We start from the raw sequence: 21,252 nt of genomic DNA, 5'->3' as shown, positions 1-21,252 counted from the left end.
ATACAATACTGTGTTTTAATTTATTTGTAATCATGAAAGTCAGAAGGTACAGAAGGAAAGATAAGGAGAAATGAGTTGAGGTTGAGACGAATATAATATATATTAAAAAGTAAAAAGAAAAAATGAAATATTATTAAAAATAAAAACAACAATCTTTTGAATAAATTTTGGCCCCACGTAGCTCACAAGAGGCTTCGCCGCTGCCTCCAAACATCAAAATTAGCTAGCAATGAGCCAATGACTTTGACAGCCTAACTGATTAAAAATTTGGGAGAAAATATTTAAGGGTAGTTTTTAAAAATCTTTTCTGAAGTTTGAGGTTGTTATAAGTAGATGATTAAAATTATTTTATTTGTAAAAACTTTCTTACCGTCAGTTAAATTTTTTCTTGATTGGTAATTGATTTTGAAAAGACAAAATTATCCTTAGTGACAGTGCAATCCTTGGCGCGAAAATCACCGTTCTATTTTTTAACATTTTTACCTCTATCAATTCTGAATAATTACAATGTCTTAAGTAACTAAAAAATTTATTTTATCCTATTTAAATTATCAAAATTTCCTTAAAATCCTAAAAAAAAAGAAAAAATTGAAGAAATAGCAACTACTACCAATCCCATCATCACCCATTCAATTTTTTTTTTTTTTTGAGTCTAGTCAATTTCTTCAAAATTGATAAAAAAAACATTCTTCATCATAATCTACATTCAGCAACATCGTCAAGCCTATAACTATACATCGCCTAATCCAAAGCATTAAAGACGAACGAGAAAAGAGAGTTATGTGATATGTAATCGTAGATCACAATCTAAAGATCAGATCAGGCCACTCTCAAGCTTCCACGTCAGTGTCCTTCTTGACCGGAGAGCAAATGAGCCATGTGAAACCACATGGATCCTTGACCTTTTCCACGCGCCCAGCCGCCCACAACAATACGCGCTGTTGCCTTTAGCAAGCTTACCCTCATCAACAATTCCAGCACTCACAACCTTGGCGAGGGCAGCCTCAACATCACCAATCTCCAAGCAGAGGACGCATCCGATTCCCATATTCTTAGCTGCAGCAGAATCATCGGAAAAGTCAGAGACAAGAAAAATGGAGCCGGCAATCTCGAGTTGAGCTCTTGTTCAACCTTTCGTTTGGTTTCCATGTTGCAGTTGATCTCCACAGCATCAAACGCTGTCTTGTAGAACTGAACAGCGTCAGTAACCTTCGATGCTTCCACAAGCAACTGCGGCTTCATCCCATGAAGTTGGCCAAGGTAGCAGGAGCAGTCGTCTTCACGGTGCAGTTCAGAACATCAGCTGAGAGAGTTTTGGTGTCTAGACAAAGGGAAAGAACCTGAACTTAGGAGAGAGAAAATCAAAGAGAGAGAAGAAAGATGAAACCAAAGAGACGAAATAAAACAAGAGAGAAAAGGAACTTCACCCATTTTGATACAGTGCTAAAGGCAATAAAACGGCAACTCTTTGATAACAATACAAAATATCAATAATGCCCCCAATTAGTCAAACGGTAATTAAACGGAACTAAAACATAAAGAGTCTTTTACAAATAAAATAATTTTAACCATCTACTTGTAACAATCTCAAACCTCAGATAAATTTTTTAAAAATTACCCAAATATTTAATCATACCAGGCTTGGTAAACCCTTTACCAACTCTGTTGATTGAAGAGGAGAGCAGATCGTATATGAAAGACGGAAAGAGAAAGACATGATACGGCAGGGTGCGCGACAGTGACTTTGCGGATTGACATGTAGCAAACAAAACATGGCCATGTAGTGGTAATATAGTCGTAGTGGGTGGCTTTATTTGACTTGAGATTACAGACGCATAATGGACTGCCTCCAGAATACTCCTTGACTTCGAAAGGTTTTTACTTGAGGTATAGTAATATTATTATTATTATTATTGTTGATGCGAGATTCCGGTTCTCCTCGTTCTACGATCAGGATCTCTGCTCGATCAACTTCGTCACTACCAGGAGGTCTCCTCGCCAGGCTTCTTCTCCGGAGGTCCCTGCGTACACAGATAAGTCAGAGTACGCCGGTTGTTTTCCCGGCGCAAACCCTCCGACGCTCAAGTCAGATATGAAGGTTCGGGAAAAGCTTGCCACAGGTCTTATGGCGTTTCTTGTGGTTTTCTCCCCTTTTCTCAAGAATGCCAACCCTTTTACCTTCGTTGGCTACCTTTTTATAGGCTTCCTCTGAATCTCAGTCTTCCGCTCTTTTCGAGACGGTATGGGACTCCAACTGCTGCGTTATGGGCAAAACATGGTATCTAGCGTGTTACGCCACGGTTCAGGGGAAGCGTGGCTGCCACGGCTCTGTGAGACCTTGCGTGTTACGCCACGGTTCTGGGGAAAGTGTGGCTGTCGTGCCTAGATTCTCGTGCTGGAGAGCACGTCTTGCCAACTGCCGTCGACCGGGTCTCCTCGCCTCTCGATCTCTAGCCGGAATGGCCTCGTGCCTTTTATAGGAATTGGCCTCGCGGACGACAACATCGTGGACGAGCAGGATGTTTCTGCTCCTGTTCTTCCACGCGCCAGGCTTTAACGGAAAACACCGGTTCGCAGAACTCCGCCATCAGATGTCTGCTCGTCGTTCCTGGTCCCTTCGACGCATTTGTCCCAAACAGTATCCCTCCCAAACACCGGTCCCCCAGTTTCTGGTGTTGGGTAATGTAGTGGACCAGCAGTAGAAACTCGATAGTACTCGCTCGCGTGGGTTTGGAAAAGGCTGCCAGGAGTCATGTCGCATTTAATTGCGGACGAGGTGACGTGGCAGAAATCCCCCCCTCCATTTGAATTTCAAACCGACGGTTACGGGATTCTCGGAATATGCGTCATTAAATGCTGGCAGCCCAAGAGTTTGCTTCTCAGTAAGGAAACCCAAAATCTTCAAACACGAACTCGTCATTTTCTCCATTCTTGTCTCTCCGGCGAATGAACCTCGGCGCCAAAGCTGTCATCCCTGTCTCTCTCTGACCGAGTCCCTGCTTCAGGTATTTCTTCTATATTTTTTCGGTATTGGTTAGTTGTAGGTAATTTCCTTTCTCTCTGCTTTGCTTGAGGTTGTAGTTGGCGGTGGTGTTTTGGTTAGAACTTAGGATATGTCGAAGGGTAAGGAGAAGGTCGTTGAGGTTGGTGACGACGAACTAGGTTTTTTGCCTAGTCTGCCCGCTGATTTTGCTTTTGATCCCGGGATCCCCTTAGAGCCCATTAGGTCTAGTGTTGGTACTAGCGCTAGGAGGATGTCTCCCCAAACAACCTCCTCAAGCGACAGTAGCGATGAAGAAGGATCTTCTGGATCGGAGAACACCTTGAGTGAGGGTCAAGGGGATGATTCTAGTGAGGCGTCCCCATCAGGAGCATCACGACCAGAAGAACGGGGTACAGTAGGGGGTAGAGCCTTGTCGCGTAATTATGCCATTGATTACATGTCGTGTACGACCACGTTCGACGAGCTCAATGACCTCCGACTTAGGTATAGTATTCCTGGTGAGATACCTCTTAGGATCCCAGGAAAGAAGGATACACCTAGCCGGCCTCCCAGGGGATACGTTACCCTGTATCTGGAGAGCTTTAAGTATGGGCTGAGGTGTCCCTTGCAGCCTTACTTTGCCCGGATACTTAACGGGCTAAATCTGGCTCCTGGTCAGCTGAACCCCAACGGGTGGAGAGTGCTCTCTGGTCTGTTCATATTGTGGGACAGATGTTGCCAAAGCGAGCCCACGGTTGATGAGGTGAAGCACCTGTACCAGCTGAAGAGCAGCCCTAAAGATGCCGGCTGGTACTACTTCCAATCTGGTACCAAGAGCAGGAAACCCATAACTGATCTTCCAACTGGTGGTGGTGGGACTTGGAAGAGGAAATTCTTTTTTGCTGGGGGTCCCTGGGGTCAAGTTGCACAAATAGACGGGAAGGATTGTCGCGTCCCACCCCGTTTCACGGTCCCAGGTTGCCTGCTCGCTTTAGATGTCTTGTATCCATAATTGTTCCTGCTGTATTGGTTTGTCTCTAACCAAGTGTCTGTTTGTGCTGTAGTTTCCTGGGGTGTTCACTTCCCGCTCCGACCTGGTCTGCTTAAACGGGTCGAGGCTGTATTGGCCAATTCCTGCTCGAGCCGAGAACTGCTATCTACATACAACTTCCTCGAGTCTCGGTTGATACTTCCTGGCCATAAGATGGAGGACGCAGTGATTGGAGCTCTGACCAGGAAACGCTCTCGGCCTCCAACAACCGATAGGGACCAGGACAAAGATGCTCCCGCTGCGAAGCGAAAGAACATCGTGCAGCAGGTTCCTCCCTTGCAGGCTCTCCCTCCTGCCTCTGCTAAAGTCGGGGAATCCAGTAGAGCGGCCACTGATCCTGCTTCCTCTTCTCCACCTGTTGTGCCTCGGTCTCGCTTACCCGACAGCCGACCAGAACACTTGGTTCCCTATCTCAATGAGTTGTCTAAACTCGTGAGCAAGAAGGACCTGGAGGGCTTTGACGGTTGTACCCTGGGCGAGCTGGTGGGAGCCATGCAGTACAATGCTTTCCATCTCAGCTGCATGGCCACCTACTATAAGGCCAAGGTTGGCCGTTACGACAGGAAGATGAAGGAGGACATTCAATCGGCGACGACCAGAGCTGACGTTGCCGAGAAAAAGGCGGGGGAGCTAAACGTTGAGAACCTCAAGCTGATAGAGCAAGAGTCCCTTGCTCAAGCAAAAGCCATTACCCTCGAGGAGGAGCTGACCAAGGTTAAGGAGGATCTCCAAGGGCAGAGGGCTATGTATGAGGCTCAGCTCGAATCTCTCCGCGATTCCCACCGAGCTCATGTAGAGAACTTGGAGAGGGAGGCCGACAACCAGTACGACCAGGGACTTCGGCATTCGTATCGTTGTATCATGGCCGTCCTCGGGAAGCAACACCCTGATCTGAAGATGGATGACCTTGCAGCTGGTGTTGCTCAACATATGGACGAGGAGGCGGCCAAGGAAGATGCCGAGGGGTTAGAGCCGATCGTGATTGAGGAGGGTAACTCTCCTCCTCGTGCAGTCCCTGCTGATGTTGGCGAGGCGAGCACCCCCCCGGACGCAACTGGTGATACCCCTCCCGCACCCGAGGAGGTCCAGCCAACCGATGCTGCTCGGCTCACTGATCCACCATCTTTTTGATATATTTCTTCTTGTATTGTAATGAACAACGTTTATGAAATTTATCCCCTCTGTTAGCCATTAATAAAAATGTTGTTGATTACTATCTCGTGTCGTACTCATGAATTAATTTTCGTCTGAAACGCTGATCGATTCTGTCTCGCCGTAAGACAGGCTTTGAGACTTGGTGAGGCCTTTGCGTGCCGTAGAAAACTTTCCGAATGCTTCGGAGTCTGCTCGCCTTCTCGCGAACGAGCAGATCCTGGCATGCTGGGCTTTTGTCTGGCCCTAAGACAGACTTTGAGACTTTGTCGAGCCTTCGCATGCCTTGGGAATCTTCTTCAAACGATTTGGATTCTGCTGCCTTCTCGTGGCCGAGCAGATCCTGGCATGCTTGGCTTCTGTCTCGCCATAAGACAGGCTTTGAGACTTGGCGAGCCTTTGCATGCCTCAGGATTTTCTTCAAACTATTTGGATTCTGCTGCCTTCTCGTGGCCGAGCAGATCCTGGCATGCTTGGCTTCTGTCTCGCCATAAGACAGGCTCTGAGACTTGGCGAGCCTTTGCATGCCTTAGGGTTTTCTTCAAACGATTTGGATTCTGCTGCCTTCTCGTGGCCGAGCAGATCCTGGCGTGCTTGGCTTCTGTCTCGCCATAAGAGAGGCTCTGAGACTTGGCGAGCCTTTGCATGCCTTTAGGATTTTCTTCAAACGATTTGGATTCTGCTGCCTTCTCGTGGCCGAGCAGATCCTGGCATGCTTGGCTCCTGTCTCGCCATAAGACAGGCTCTGAGACTTGGCGAGCCTTTGCATGCCTTAGGATTTTCTTCAAACGATTTGGATTCTGCTGCCTTCTCGTGGCCGAGCAGATCCTGGCATGCTTGGCTCCTGTCTCGCCATAAGACAGGCTCTGAGACTTGGCGAGCCTTTGCATGCCTTAGGATTTTCTTCAAACGATTTGGATTCTGCTGCCTTCTCGTGGCCGAGCAGATCCTGGCATGCTTGGCTTCTGTCTCGCCATAAGACAGGCTCTGAGACTTGGCGAGCCTTTGCATGCCTCAGGATTTTCTTCAAACGATTTGGATTCTGCTGCCTTCTCGTGGCCGAGCAGATCCTGGCATGCTTGGCTTCTGTCTCGCCATAAGACAGGCTCTGAGACTTGGCGAGCCTTTGCATGCCTTAGGATTTTTTTCGGTTTCAAGCGAATAAAATTCGTCGACGTTACATTAATGGCAGGATTTGACTTACATGAAATTGTTCGGACATAAAACATAAAAATAAAAGATAGACAGCATGAGCAGAAGTTGCTTTAAAATGTGAGCAAGTCTTACTGGAAGTATTTTCGGAGGTGTGCTGCGTTCCATGGGCGTTTCACTTCGTGGCCGTCCGCGCGAACCAGCTTGTAAGCTCCGGGCCCCGCTATCTGCTTGACTCTATACGGCCCTTCCCAATTCGGTCCCAGCACTCCTTGAGTCGAATCTTTGGTGCTCTGATTCACTCTTCTCAGTACCCAGTCTCCGACCCTGAATTGCCGTATGTTCACCTTCTGGTTATAATACCGAGCAACCCTCTGTTGGTAAGTGACTGATCGCTCGGCTGCTTGTTCCCTCCTCTCCATTAGCAGATCAAGATTCAAACATATCTGCTCGTCGTTCTCCTGTTCATTGAAATGATCTGTCCGGTGTGTGGTCGTTCCTACCTCAGCCGGCACGACCGCTTCATGTCCGAAAGCCAAAGCGAACGGTGTCTCCCCCGTTGCGGTTTTGTGGGTTGTTCTGTATGCCCATAGCACACCTGACAGCTCGTCAACCCACGCACCCTTTTTTGCTCCGAGCCTGGTTTTCAGAAGCCTCTTGACTGTCTTGTTGGCTGCTTCTACTTGTCCATTCGATTGGGGGTGAGCAGGCGAGCAATACTTCAGCTCTATCCCGAGGTTCTGGCAGAAATCCCTGAAGCTGTGATTATCGAACTGCCTGCCATTATCCGTTACCAAGGCATATGGGATCCCGTATCGACAGACCAGGTTTCTCCACACGAAGTCCGTTGTTTTCTTCTCTGTGATCCTGCTAAGGGCTTCTACCTCTATCCACTTCGTGAAGTAATCTATAGCGACTATTGCATGTGTCGCTGCTCCTCGTCCCTTCGGCAATGGGCCGATCAGATCAATTCCCCATTGAGCGAATGGCCAAGGGGAGGCCATGGAGGTGAGCTTCTCTGGTGGTTGGTTAGAGAAATTCGCAAAACTCTGGCAGCTTGCACAGCTCCTGGTCTTCCTTTGCGCATCCTGGTGCATCGTCGGCCAGAAATATCCCTGCCTTAGAACCTTGTGGGCCAGGGACCTTCCGCCAGAATGATTTCCGCAAATTCCTTCATGCACTTCCCTCAGCACGTAATCCGCGTCGTCATCGTCCAAACACCGAAGGAACGGTAATGTATATCCTCGTCGATACAGTACCCCATCGATCATCGTGTATCTCGAGGCCTGAGCTCTAATCTTCCGAGCCCGTAGCTTATCTGGTGGTAAGACCCCGTCTCTAAGGTATGAAACTATCGGGTCCATCCACGAGCTTTTTTGTTCTATCCGCAACACCCCCAAATTTTGCTCGATACTCGGGCGAGACTTCACTTCTAGGGGGACCGACTTTGGCATTTTTGGGTCGGCGACGGCTGCCATCCTAGCCAAAATGTCTGCTCGACTATTCTGCTCCCTGGGGATTTGTATCACCTCCACTGCTTCGAACTTCCCCATCATCTGCCTGACTATCCTTAGGTATTGTTCCATCTTCTCCTCTCTTGGTTGGAATCTTTCACTGACATGATTCGCAACCAGCTGGGAATCGGTTCTGATCTTAACTCTGTCCGCTTTCACGGCCCTAGCCAATTCCAGCCCTGCTATCAAGGCTTCATATTCTGCCTGGTTATTTGTGGCTGCAAATTCCAACTTTACAGCATAAGAGATCTCCTCCCCCTCTGGGCCTTCCAGGACAATCCCTGCTCCTGAACCCCGCTCTCCTGATGACCCATCCACAGATATCTGCCATACTTGAGTTTCGTCGTTGCCTACATCTGCATCTTGCTGACCCAAGCATACTTCGGGCTCCGCGAACTCAGCTATGAAATCGGCCATTGCCTGGGCCTTTATCGCCGCGCGGGGTTTATAGTCTAAGTCGAATTCGCTCAGCTCTACAGCCCATTTGACGAGCCGACCAGAGGCATCCGCCTTGTGCAGAATTTGACGCAATGGCTGGTTGGTGATTACCGAGACCGGGAATGCTTGAAAGTACGGCCTCAACTTCCGAGCAGCAACCACAAGGGCCAGTGCCCATTTCTCCATCGTTGGGTATCTGGTCTCAGCGTCGAGCAGGGCCTTGCTGGTGTAGTATATCGGATACTGAATTCCTTCTTCCTCTCTCACCAGAACGGAACTGGCGGCCCGATCAGATACCGCCAAATACAGATTCAACTTGTCCCCATCCCTCGGTGTGGACAGTAGCGGAGCTTGCTGCAAGTAATGCTTCAAGTTCCGGAAGGCTTCCTCGCATTCTGGGGTCCATTCCGTTTTCTTTCCCCTCCTTATCACTTGAAAGAATGGCTGACACTTATCTGTAGCCTTGGATATGAATCTGCTCAACGCCGCCAACCTCCCCGTGAGGCTCTGCATCTCCTTCAGGTTTCGAGGAGACGTCATTTGCACAATCGCCTGGATCTTCTCGGGATTTGCTTCAATCCCCCTATGGCTCACCATGAATCCCAGGAATTTCCCTGACTCGACCCCGAAAGCACACTTCTCCGGGTTGAGCTTCATCTTATACTTCCTCAAAAGCTCGAACGTCTCCTCGAGATGTCTGACATGTTCCTTCGGGACTTTGGACTTGGTGATCATGTCGTCCACGTACACCTCCATGGTTTTCCCGATCAAGGGCTTAAAGACTTTATTCACCAGCCTTTGATAGGTGGCCCAGCATTCTTGAGACCGAATGGCATCACCCTGTAACAGAACAGACCTTGGTTAGTGATGAAAGCCGTGCTCTCCTCATCCGGCTCGTACATGGGGATCTGGTTGTATCCCGAGAATGCGTCCATGAAGCTAAGCAGACCATGTCCAGCCGTTGAATCTACTAGCTGATCGATCTTTGGTAAAGGGAAGCTGTCTTTTGGGCACGCCTTATTGAGGTCTGTGAAATCCACACACATCCTCCACTTGCCGTTCGCCTTCTTTACCAACACCACATTTGATATCCACTCTGGGTAATTGACTTCCCGAATGAACCCTGCTCTCAGAAGCTTCTCCACCTCATCATTTACAGCCTCATACCTCTCCTGGTTGAAGCACCTCCTCTTCTGCCTTACTGCCCGAGCACCTTTCTTTATTGCCAGCCTATGACATGCTACCTCTGGGTCAATCCCTGGCATGTCCTCATGTGTCCAGGCAAACACGTCGGCATGAGCCTGTAAGCATTTCACCAACTCCTGCTTTTGCTCTCCCTCAAGTCTCGACCCGATTCTGATCGTCTTTCCCGGGTTCTCCGGTCCCATGCTTACTGTTTCCAGATCCTCTACGGGTTCTTGTCTGCCAGTCTTGTTTTCCGCTCGGGTATCGAGGGATGTTATCTGCGTCGCCTCCCTTGCTGCCGAGGAGTAGCAGCTTCTTGCGATCCTCTGGTCTCCTCGTACCACTCCGACTACCCCATTCACCCGGTACTTCAGAGACAGATAATGGTTGGACAGCACCGCTTTGCTCATCCTTAAAAATGGCCGACCTAGGATCATCTGGTAAGGACCTTCCTCGTCCACTACGACGAAGTCCAGTATCATTGTTCTTTCTGTCGGGGGGCTCCCGATTGTGATAGGCAGTTCGACCACGCCCAGAGGGACCAGCTGCCCTCCTCCGAACCCCTTCAAGGAGGTGTTGGTGTATTCCAACTTCCGGTCGGCTATTCCCATCTCTTCCAAAGTTGATTTAAATAGCACATCAACCGAGCTCCCCGTATCAACCAGTATCCGGTCAAACTTCTTGCTAGCGATCGTAGCCTTGATGACTAAAGCGTCCTCGTGGGGGTATAGAATCCCTTCCTCATCCTCATCCGTCCACATGATTGGCACTTGCCTGACCCTTGCTCGTTTGGCTGCTGGGGTGTTGAAGAATATCTCTTTACTGGTCATGGCGTATCTGGCATAATTTTTTCTCGATCTGTTCGAATCTCCAGCCAACGTTGGGCCCCCAGCTATCACCCTCGCTGCGGGCGGCTCGCGTCTCAAGATTCCATCACTCTGCTCCCCTTCATCCGTGGTGGCCACCATCGGGAAAGTCCCATCCATAAACTCGTCCAGGTACCGATTTCTCACCAAATCTTCGACCTGGGTCTTGAGATCTCTACACTCTGCTGTGGTATGGCCATGGGTGCCATGGAACTTACAATAACGTCCTCTATCCCTCCTGTTGGGTAGCTTTGTTATTGGTGTAGGGAGGTGCAGCAGCCCTCGACCTTTTATGGCCTCGTACACCTCATCCAGGGGCATCTTCAAGGGAGTGTACCGCCCATAGTCCTGGTTCTGGTCGACCAGATGCACTGCTCTTTCTCTGTTTGCCCCACTGTGAGTTGGGGGCGGTGGGAGTGCTTCTGGTCTGCTCGTCCTGCTACCGTGGGAATGTTGATGAAGATCGCCGGATGCCGAATCATGTCTTCTCCAAGGCTCCCTAGCTGGGGAGCGAGGAGGTGGCGCCCTGCTGCGCTGATACTGTGGCGGCCTCTGATGAGGCTGGTAAGCAATTACCCTACCTCCTGCTCCACTACCGGAGATCTGGTGGTCCCTCCTCCTGTTCGGTCCATTAGTTGGTAATGCTTTCTTCTCTTTCCTCCCTAACCCTTCCAACTGGTCTGTCTTGATCCGTGCAGCCTTCTCCTCCTCAATCTCGATGTCTCTTTTAGCCTGTTCGTATGCGGCTGCATACGTTTGAATAGCTGGGCTTCTTAAATTGTACCACAGCCTTCCTATCTTCACCCCTTCTTTCAGTCCCCTTAATGCCTGAGGGTGGTTGAAGGCTCCCAAGTCGAGGACAGCCCGATGAAACCTCTTGATGAATTCCCGAAGGGTTTCTTGCTCCCCCTGTTTCATGCTCTTCAGCTCCATCATGTCATCTTCCGGTGACATTGCCCCACTAAACTGCTCTGCGAATTCCTGGCACATCTGCTCGAAGGTTTTTATGCTGCCCCGAGGAAGTTTCCTGTACCATTCTCGTGCACGTCCCTCAAGGGATAGTGGGAACACCCTGCACCTTTGGGATGGAGATAATCCCTGGACCCCCGTTATGTCGTTGAAGCGCTCTATGTGCACCAGCGGGTCAGTTCTTCCCGAGTATCTGAGGTCGGGGAGGCGGAAATCTCTTGGAATAACTGCCCTCATGATCTCTGCTGCGAGCGGTGATTCCCCGTCCAGCATTATCCTCCAACCAGGGGCTCTGTTCCTCCCTTGCATGTCATCAATTATTTGCGCTAGCCTTCGCACTTCCTCCTCCAGCTGTCCTGCGCGACCAGGGTCGCGCGCTGCAGCTTGATCCCGCTCTCGCTCTGCATCATGTAAGTGTTGCCTCAGTTCTGTTTCCTCTGCGTTCACCACCCCGTCGCCCCCGTCACAAGTCTGTCTTACCGGGGACTGCTCTCTTTCTCTATGAAATTCTCCCCGCAGAGGTACGTTGCCTCTCTCACCGCCAAATCTCCCAGCGGTTTGACTTCTCTCCGCACTATCGGTACCTGGTGCCGCTCCACCGCCTCTCACCCTTCCCTCTTGGGTTACCCTTCGCTCGTTCCGCAGCTCATGCAGGATAGTTGTCAAGGTTTCCATCTGCTTTTCCATTCGCTCCATCCGGTCGAACATGACTTTTTCCCGTGCTTCGCTGATCACCTCCCTCAGCGTCACGGAATCGTTAAGCCTTATGTCACCCCCTTGTGCGCTACTTCCTCCTATCTCCATTGACTTTCGCTTACTCCACCCCTCTTCTTGCTATCGACAGAAGCTTTTTGCTCTGGATCCCCACAGACGGCGCCAAAATGTTGATGCGAGATTCCGGTTCTCCTCGTTCTACGATCAGGATCTCTGCTCGATCAACTTCGTCACTACCAGGAGGTCTCCTCGCCAGGCTTCTTCTCCGGAGGTCCCTGCGTACACAGATAAGTCAGAGTACGCCGGTTGTTTTCCCGGCGCAAACCCTCCGACACTCAAGTCAGATATGAAGGTTCGGGAAAAGCTTGCCACAGGTCTTATGGCGTTTCTTGTGGTTTTCTCCCCTTTTCTCAAGAATGCCAACCCTTTTACCTTCGTTGGCTACCTTTTTATAGGCTTCCTCTGAATCTCAGTCTTCCGCTCTTTTCGAGACGGTATGGGACTCCAACTGCTGCGTTATGGGCAAAACATGGTATCTAGCGTGTTACGCCACGGTTCAGGGGAAGCGTGGCTGCCACGGCTCTGTGAGACCTTGCGTGTTACGCTACGGTTCTGGGGAAAGTGTGGCTGTCGTGCCTAGATTCTCGTGCTGGAGAGCACGTCTTGCCAACTGCCGTCGACCGGGTCTCCTCGCCTCTCGATCTCTAGCCGGAATGGCCTCGTGCCTTTTATAGGAATTGGCCTCGCGGACGACAACATCGTGGACGAGCAGGATGTTTCTGCTCCTGTTCTTCCACGCGCCAGGCTTTAACGGAAAACACCGGTTCGCAGAACTCCGCCATCAGATGTCTGCTCGTCGTTCCTGGTCCCTTCGACGCATTTGTCCCAAACAGTATCCCTCCCAAACAATTATTATTATTATTATTATGCAGGCAAATCGGAATAAACAAAACGCAAGAAAAATGAAATTAATATAATCTGTTAAAAAAAATTAATTTAATATAATAAGGTTGGCGACATCTGCAGACTGCACTGGTTCGGTCCTCGTGAGGGTGAAAACTAGCTAGATTGAAAAAACGAGAGAAAGAGAAATGAAGTCTAAAGCCAAAGCAAATGTTTTAACATTCCCAGTTCCCTTTCGCTCCAGGACGTAAATCGTAATGACTAATGAGGGTCCCCGTGGCCGCGACAGTGTGGGTGGTGCGAGTGAGAGTGAGACCACACAGCCTGATTAGAAAGAATAAATAAATAAATAGCGAAGCTCTTTTGTATTTGGAAACGTTATTCGGCCTTTCGACAATGAAAAATATTCTTAAATTAAGAAGAAAAATGCTACTTGGAGCCGCATGTACGTTACACAAGTACCTCGTTGTTCTGGAAGTGAATGGAATGCCCTGTCTCCTCCAATACAAAAAGATATATATATATATATATATATATATATATATATATATATATATATATATTCTTTTAATATTGACACACTGTTAAATTATATAATTTATATATATATATATATATACTTCTTTATTAGATTGACATATTTTAATTTATCTTCTAAAAATATAAAAATTTTAATTTCTCTTTCAAATACTATTTTCTGCCTGTTAGTTTTAACGATCAAAGGGTGAAAGCATATAAATTAAGGATAAGAAGTCGAAGCATATAAATTAATTTCTACAAAACCCAAATGTTTCAACAAATTTCAACAAAAACTTAAACATTTCAATAAAATGCACTTTGCACCCAAATTGATAATTTTTATTTTTCTTCATTAGTTAAATTTTTAACTGCAGAAGCATAAAAGAAATTTCTTCTTTTTTAAATAAGAAAAATAAAAATTTCTCTCACTTTTTTATTTTTTATTTCATGGTTAATTTCTCCATTTTCTTCGGTTCATTCCCCCCCCCCTTTCATTTCTTGCTTTTTTCTTCATCTTCTCCAAGCATCATAAAGCCACAGCAGCCTTGGCAGCAAGTCACGGCAAAGTTTGGAGTTGCATGACGGTGCGCCAACGCCGATGTTCCATATCTTGGCCCATTTTGTCCTTCAAACAAACCGTAACTTCTTCCCAAATTTACCAGCAACCATAAAACAAGATAATCATTGAAATCGTCAACATCCATTTGTTTGGAATATTGTATGCTTGGCATCGCCACCCGCGGCTATGGGCTTCCTTGGAATGGCCGCGCATGGCCATGGACTTGCCTGAAGTGGCCGCACGCGCAGTGGCAAAGCTAAAGGAAGGGTAACCAAAGCTATTGCCTAGGTAAGATTTTTGAAAAGTAATTTTTAGTTAATTGCAAAAAAAATTCCCTCTATTAAAAATATTTAAGCATAATAAATTATAATGACGGCGGCCCAACATTAGCAATTAGCTGCATTGATGGCTGTATGAATTAGATCCACCGATGAAGAATGACAATAGATAGTTAGTAAGGTGAGAGTCGACTTTTAAGTCTTGATGTGAGAGTGGCACCAACTTGGGGTTCTTGAGTTTAAAGAAAAACAAGGCTACTTGTTTTGTAAATTTGGGCAAGATTACGAGAAGAAGAAATTATCTGATTTTGGCTTTTGAGAAATAAGAATTTTATTTTAATATTTTAATGAGAGAGAGGAGAAGGAGAATGAAAAGAAAGATGACGATGAACAGATTTTTGTTAGTTTTTCATTTTAATGTTATTGTGCAAAGTCGTGGGGTTTGTTTTTGCTATAATTTATTTTTATTTTATAGTGTAAAGTCAAAAATATCCTTGCATTGTAACCATGAACAATAATAAAAAACTGTTTTAGCCCACCCTAAAAGAATGTGCTAGCTTCACCACTACGCGCGCGGCCATAAGTTTTGCTTGGCATGGCCGCGCACTGCCACAGGTTTTGTTGGGCTGATTTGGATTTAAAAGTGATTGTGGAGTTGTTGAATGTGTGGAAGAGGGGAAAAAAAAAAAGAATGAACGAAAAAGAAGATAAAATAATATTATTTAGATTTTATTTTATTTTCTAAAAAAGAGATTAGAGGGTGATTGTGGTGCACATAAAATTTGAATTACTTTTATTTTAGAAACCGTAGAGGCATAAAAAAATTATATCTCTCTAACATAGGTATGACAGTAAAATAACCTATTCTATAATTAACAAGAATATTATTGTATTTTAGAGAACCAATATTAATAAATAATTAAATTTAACAGATTTTAGAGGATAAGATAAAGTTTTTATACTTTATGGGACAAATTAAAAGTAATAAGCGAACAAATTATAATTTACCCAAAATGGTAAAAATGTGTGGAAGAGGTGGCTCTGACGGTTGATCTTCACACTCTCCAATCTCCTACATATAAAAATAAAATAGCGCAAAATGAAGAATCTTGAGTGAATATGCACCAGAAAAACAACGCAAGTACACAAAGGGGGGCGCACATATCTCTCTATGCTATGCCATGCCGTGCCATGCTATGCATACATACAAAAAATGAATACTGCACACACAATTATTTCCAAAAATAAATGTATATTACGTAATTATTCCCCCAAATAATAAAACGAAACAAAAGAGATATCACACGCACACACACGCACACAGAGGAGAGAGACTAGTATTTCATCTTCTCGTATGTACGCGAGGGAGAGAGAGAGTGAGACTTAGGGTGGGCTGGGTTGCGTGGTTGTTCATTGTTTTTCTCCTGGTATCAAATTCGATCAATATTCGGTTTGTTCTTCAATTCTCCTCTATCTTATTATAAGAGAGCAGAGAAGAGAGGAGAATCATATTGTGCCGAATCGAGATTCGAAGAGGAAGAAGAAGAAGAAGAATAATAATAATAATAATAGGAATAATAAAGAACTAAAATCAAAATCAATATTGGGGATTGGTTGGGTGGGGAAAGGGAATGGACGAAAAGAGGAGTAATTGTGAAAAGGTAGAAGAAGAAGAAGTAGAGAGGGTGGTAGAAGAGGCGAAAGAGTTGCAGGAAGCGGCAGCAACGTTGATAAATAGGACGTCAAGCGAGGAGCAATCCCTAAGGCAGCGCGCTCTTTCTTTGGATTCTAACATTCGTCGTTTGCGTTCTCTGCTTCATTCTTCCATCTCCAGCACCAACAACCTTCTTCGTTTTGATTCTAAGTTAGCTGACAAGGTAATTTTACTCCTATTTCTTTCCTTTCCTTTCTTTTAATTTACACAATGAACGCGATTGTTTATTTACTCTCTCTGTTCAAATTAATTTAGCAGCTTGAAGAAGATTTACAGAAAGCTCAATGTTTGATCTATGATGGCGACGCCTCTGCTTTCCTTCCTAGCAAAGCTCAGGGTGCAACACTTCTCTCTCTTTTTTTTTGCATTGCATTGCATTGCGTTCCCGCTAATTAATTAATTTTAATTTAATTTAATTAACTTTACTCTTTAATCCATCCTTCCTCCTCAGGTGCTTTTGTCAAAATGTTTATCGGTCCAATTAATGTGCGAGCCTCTCGCAAGGACGTCCAGTTGAAGGTTAAAGAGGAGTATAACAGTTACAGAGTATGTTTTTTTTTTTTTTTTTTTTTGTCATTTGCTTCCTTTTCTTCTTTTTCTTCAATTATTTCGCCCTCTTTTTTTATTTTTCCCCTTCAAACTAATTTTTGTTCTTTGTATCTGTTGAGCAGGATAGAACTGCCCTTTTGTTCCTTCTTTTTCCATCAACACTACTCATTTTGAGATCTTGGATCTGGGATGGTTGCTTGCCTGCTTTTCCTGTTCAGCTCTACCAGGTGCTTCTTTCTTTTTTCTTTTTCCATTTCCCTTTTCTACATTAATCAACCTGTATGTTTTTCATTCCTTACTTTTTGCGTTCCTGTCAGGCTTGGCTGTTGTTTCTCTACACCGGTTTGGCCTTGCGAGAGAACATTTTGAGAATCAATGGAAGTGATATTCGCCCTTGGTAACTCCCCTATTTTTAGTCCTCCCTTTTTATTATTATTATTATTTTTCTATTTTCATGTGCTTAACTACAGCAAACACACTTCATCATGCCCGGTTATATGTGTTCTCATCATGCGGACTCAATTTTTTATAAAATATTTCAAGTGCTAAGTAATAACAAGAATATATTTTGGTTGGCAACTTCTTGCCTACTTCAAAGTCACATCACTCCATCAAGTTCCTGCCTTTTTCCTTGTTCTAGAGTTACATGATTTCTATATTTTCATAGACTTCTTGCTGCTCAAAATGGATATGAAATTTGTAAACCAAGAACAACTTTGCGTTTGTAAGGTTGTGACCAGTGAGCTAATGCAGCGAGTAAGGAAGTAAATATGATCTATTGATTCGAAATCTTGGCTTGGTGTGGGGCTACATCCATGAATGATGAGGTCCGTCGATGACATATTGCAGCAAGAAAATAAGTTGTACTGGCTTTCTTGTTCTTCCTAAATTTTGTGCTATGCTATACATCAAATAATTGAAGATCCTTTTTTAGCAGACCTTATTGTCACACAGATCCTGTCATTATGTAGTAATGGAAAAAGGTGTCTTAGCATCATCTTGTTTAAGCTAGGCAAAATCATTGTTTGTCAGGGAAATGTATAAAACAAGGGAAGTTTGTTGGCAAAAAACTGAAGTTCAACTTCCTAAGGCTCTGCCTAAGGGTAATTAGGGTTTGCTATGCTTTATTCGTTGAAGTTTAGAGCAGTTAATGGCAATGACTGATCTGAAAGGAAAGAGAATGATCACCGTTCTCTGTTGGTACTAAGTTTTGCTTCACTCTTTATTTTCATTTTTAGTGTCTAATTTGGAATTTTCACTTGTGTCAGTATTTATATGGTGTCAGAATTATGGTCCCAAGAGCTTTCAAACATGAGGTCAGATTAGTTTAACACAAAGTTCATGTGGAGGCTTCTGTCTGGATAATGTTAAATTAGTAGTTCTGGGAGCTTCTATTTGACCCTTGGTCGGCTGTAGTCTCTTAAGCATTGCATTTTTCGCTCTTCCTAATGTAAGAATCTTGTAAGATGGGCTTATATTTTGGTTAATAAACAAGGTTGACTGGGAACAACAGCTGCCATAGGAATGTTTGTGCAACCAGTTAAAATTAAGACCTATTCTTCACCTGCCAACTTTATGGATGCCTATGGTTTTTTTTTTTTTTTGGTCGTTCTGTTCGTGTTGGTAGACTCAATGGAATTACTGTTTCCAGTCCACTCGTTGATATGTAATTTGCTTTCGTTTATTCTATTTCATTACTTATACTAAGAGAGAATTTTGAGTAGTTGTTTCTTTATTCTCCTTTCTTGGACTAATGAGCATTCCAATTTTTGATAATTTTGTCATCATTTAATTATTTTCGGATGGTTCCATTGAACGATATTTGGAATGGTGCTACTAATTCTTTGATTGCAGTTAATAAGGGGGATCTTGAACTAAGAAATCGAGAAATCAATTATAAACTGACTAGAAGCTAAAAAAGGGTATCTTGATCAATTGCAATAATTGGGTTCATCGATATTCCTAGTGTAGTAGATGCTATCACACATACAATAGTACTCAATTCGATGGAATTGATTGATTGTTCGCCTATTTTTGGGCTTGATGTATGTTAGAACATGAGTGAAGCATTAAAAAAAAAAAAAAACATGGAAGGTTTTCTAAGTTTTTAAGTTGGCCTGTTGGATGAATTATCAACTATAGTTCAGTATCACTTATTCACTTTGAATAATTTTATTGTAATTGAGTTTTTTCTGTGTTTCCTCTACTACATCTATTAATTAATGAAGATTGTTGGATAACAACTTGACATTTTTTTCCCTCCAAAATGTGCAAGCGTGGAATGTACTTTGTTTTTAATTATATCATGCTCTGACATAGCAGACATCATTTTATCAATGATACCGAATATACTTTTTTAGGTGGATTTATCATCACTATTGTGCTATGCTTATGGCGCTTGTTAGTCTGACATGGGAGATTAAAGGACAGCCAAATTGTGCGCAAAAGCAGGTTACTATTGGTTCGTTACTTGCTAATTCTATTTCTAGTAGATTTCATTAAAAACCAGTTCAATATTGTGCAGAGAGGAGTACAACTTTTCCTTCAATGGGCTATGATGCAAGGAGTTGCCATGCTCCTGCAAAACAGATATCAACGTCAAAGACTATATACTCGTATTGCCCTGGGAAAGGTATCATACCAGAATTATCTTTTTGCATGTTCGCTTTTGTCATTTTCTGTTTGGCTTTTATTGCACTGCATTCTTGATCCCGACTCCACCTCTGTTTTTATTTTTTGGGATCTTCCATTTCTTTGCTGTCAGATATTCTTAAAAATTCTCATTTTTCAGAATGCCTCCATTTCATGTGCATATTTTTACTGGCAAATCAGTTAGATCCTATTATCTTGCTTTCTCAGGCGAAGAGAATGGATGTTGTCTGGGGAGAAACGGCTGGTGTAGATGGCCAATTGTGGCTGTTGTGCCCTATTCTTTTCATATTGCAGGTGATTCAAGCTAATTGACCATTTCAGTTAATATGAGAATTTAGAAATTTAACAATTGCCTATCAAGTTCTATTAGGCAATGATCATTGTTACAAATTTCTTCTAGTGATGATTTGTTTGCATCACTGAAATTTTCACCTGACTAAAGGCCTAATGACCAAGGCCATGTTTGGTATTGAGGTACTGTAACTTGTAAATGACAACTTCTGTTTGGGGGGGGGGGCAAAGAAAATTGTAACTATGATTAAGAAAAAAGTTGATATTGTGTGTAAATATAACTTTTAAATAATAATTTGACAAAAGTAGCAAAGATATTATAGTTTTTTAATCATACAAGTGTCAGATCAAATTAATTTAGCTTTTAAGCCACAAGAGCAAGTGTATAGCAAACAATTTAGTGTTGTACGTCCAACCACATTGCTAAACAGGGCCTAAGCTCGGAAATAACAGCCCATAGTTGAAGATTCCCCTCCCCGACACCCCCCCCAAAAAAAAAGGTGGTCGGGGGAGTGGGTAAAGCCCAAATCAATATATATTTCTTTTTTTGGTCCCTACCTTCCCCAAGGCTCGAACTTAGGTGGTTAGACAAATAAAACTGTTTGAAAATCACTCAGCCAAATGCCCCTGGAGGCAGGTTTCCTTATCAGTATTTTACCACAAAAGTTCAGATCTTTGGGAATCATCTATTCTGGCCGGTTGGGGATAGGTGTACAGTGTTTATTTGATTCTGATTGTGTATTTTTTCCATCTCAATGTGTAATTTTTCTTCCTTCATGTCTTTCTGCTCAACTTTCATGTTTAGCCTGAAGTGTCCTCCTTTATGTACCTTTGTTTTGATCAGTAATTGTAAACTTGTTTGCATCTGGAATTTGAATTCATTGGGTTTATCAAAGTGATCGGACTTTGGACTTAATTTATTTGGTGATTCTTCTGAACTTGCTTTTAGGTTTTTGAGGCATATGTTGGACTATTGTTGCTTAAAACAGCATTGGTTGGGGTTGTTCCTGAATGGCAGGTAGGGTACACCATATGTTTTCTTCCTCTTTTATTCTGTGGAACGTCTTTTTATTCTGTGAAACATCTTGTTATTCTGTGGTGTCTAAATAAAAAGATACATAGTATTGTAAAACAAAAGTGAAATGTGCTTATTTTTTTCACTAATGTTAAAGCAACGTTGGTGATAGGAAATTGTTTTATGCAGGTAAGTTTCTGTGGAGCCCTTTTGGTTTTGATGGCGGTTGGGAACTTCATAAATACAGTACAGACACTCATGACAAAGTCAAGGTTTAAAGCAAAGATGAAAAAAAGTAAGAGCAAGCCGGAGTTTTAGGGAATTCCCAATTTTAGGCTAAACCCTTGCCTGAATTCTGTAGCATGTCAATTTTGGAATGGGTCTGAAATATGTTTTCTTGAAGCTGAGGCAATGAAATTTCTTCCTAATATCAGTTTAGCATACTTTTTACTCTGAATATGCAGTTTAACATTTTTGTGTTCAGCATGAAGTGAAGTTGTGGAAAAGAAATTAAAAAAAAAAAAAATTGAATAAAGTGATATGACTTATGAGTGAGTTCTGCCATATCTCCAAAGTTTGATGGGTGCAGTTCATGTTGGGAACTGGGGGAAAGCCTCTTAGGATTCTGAGATATTTGGGAATGATTAAATCTAATTATGTGAGACTCAACTACCTACCTGATTTCGATTGTTCTCTCAAAATTTGAGGCTATGCCTACTTGCAGGTGCATGTTTAGGCCCAAAATGGT

The 21,252-nt window shown here is 44.1% G+C and overlaps 3 protein-coding genes and 1 pseudogene across 7 annotated transcripts; 2 read left to right on the top strand and 2 right to left on the bottom strand.

Moving 5' to 3' along the window:
* Nucleotides 1-830: 830 nt before the first annotated feature.
* LOC18046967 lies at nucleotides 831-2,920 on the bottom strand (annotated as a pseudogene).
* Nucleotides 2,921-3,113: 193 nt separating this feature from the next.
* On the top strand, nucleotides 3,114-5,165 carry LOC112100157. The gene is made up of 2 exons (XM_024188637.1): nucleotides 3,114-3,693; nucleotides 4,048-5,165. Exons 1-2 carry the CDS (start codon nucleotides 3,114-3,116, stop codon nucleotides 5,163-5,165), a joined length of 1,698 nt encoding a protein of 565 aa, XP_024044405.1.
* Nucleotides 5,166-6,469: 1,304 nt separating this feature from the next.
* On the bottom strand, nucleotides 6,470-8,476 carry LOC112100156. The gene is made up of 2 exons (XM_024188617.1): nucleotides 7,223-8,476; nucleotides 6,470-6,799 (listed from the first exon to the last, which is right to left on the bottom strand). Exons 1-2 carry the CDS (start codon nucleotides 8,474-8,476, stop codon nucleotides 6,470-6,472), a joined length of 1,584 nt encoding a protein of 527 aa, XP_024044385.1.
* A 7,073-nt stretch (nucleotides 8,477-15,549) lies between these two features.
* LOC18048064 (transmembrane protein 120 homolog) lies at nucleotides 15,550-20,987 on the top strand. 5 transcript variants are annotated; one of them, XM_024188202.1, is made up of 10 exons: nucleotides 15,556-16,160; nucleotides 16,253-16,334; nucleotides 16,449-16,543; nucleotides 16,669-16,773; nucleotides 16,864-16,943; nucleotides 18,907-18,997; nucleotides 19,071-19,178; nucleotides 19,406-19,492; nucleotides 20,439-20,507; nucleotides 20,677-20,766. In XM_024188202.1, the coding sequence occupies exons 1-10, from the start codon at nucleotides 15,915-15,917 to the stop codon at nucleotides 20,695-20,697; spliced, it is 984 nt and encodes a 327-aa protein (XP_024043970.1). In that variant the 5' UTR covers nucleotides 15,556-15,914; the 3' UTR covers nucleotides 20,698-20,766. The 5 variants fall into 5 exon arrangements, with proteins under 5 accessions (XP_024043971.1, XP_024043970.1, XP_024043969.1 ...); XM_006439097.2 differs by having other exon boundaries at nucleotides 15,559-16,160; nucleotides 20,694-20,987; XM_006439096.2 differs by having other exon boundaries at nucleotides 15,561-16,160; nucleotides 16,256-16,334; nucleotides 20,694-20,987.
* The last annotated feature ends 265 nt before the right edge of the window (nucleotides 20,988-21,252 follow it).

The sequence above is a fragment of the Citrus clementina genome, unplaced genomic scaffold (genome assembly GCF_000493195.1).
Source record: "Citrus clementina cultivar Clemenules unplaced genomic scaffold, Citrus_clementina_v1.0 scaffold_3, whole genome shotgun sequence".
Lineage (NCBI taxonomy): Eukaryota > Viridiplantae > Streptophyta > Magnoliopsida > Sapindales > Rutaceae > Citrus > Citrus x clementina.
The sequence above is the reverse complement of the archived record's forward strand: the minus strand, read 5'-3'. Positions and strand labels throughout refer to the sequence as shown.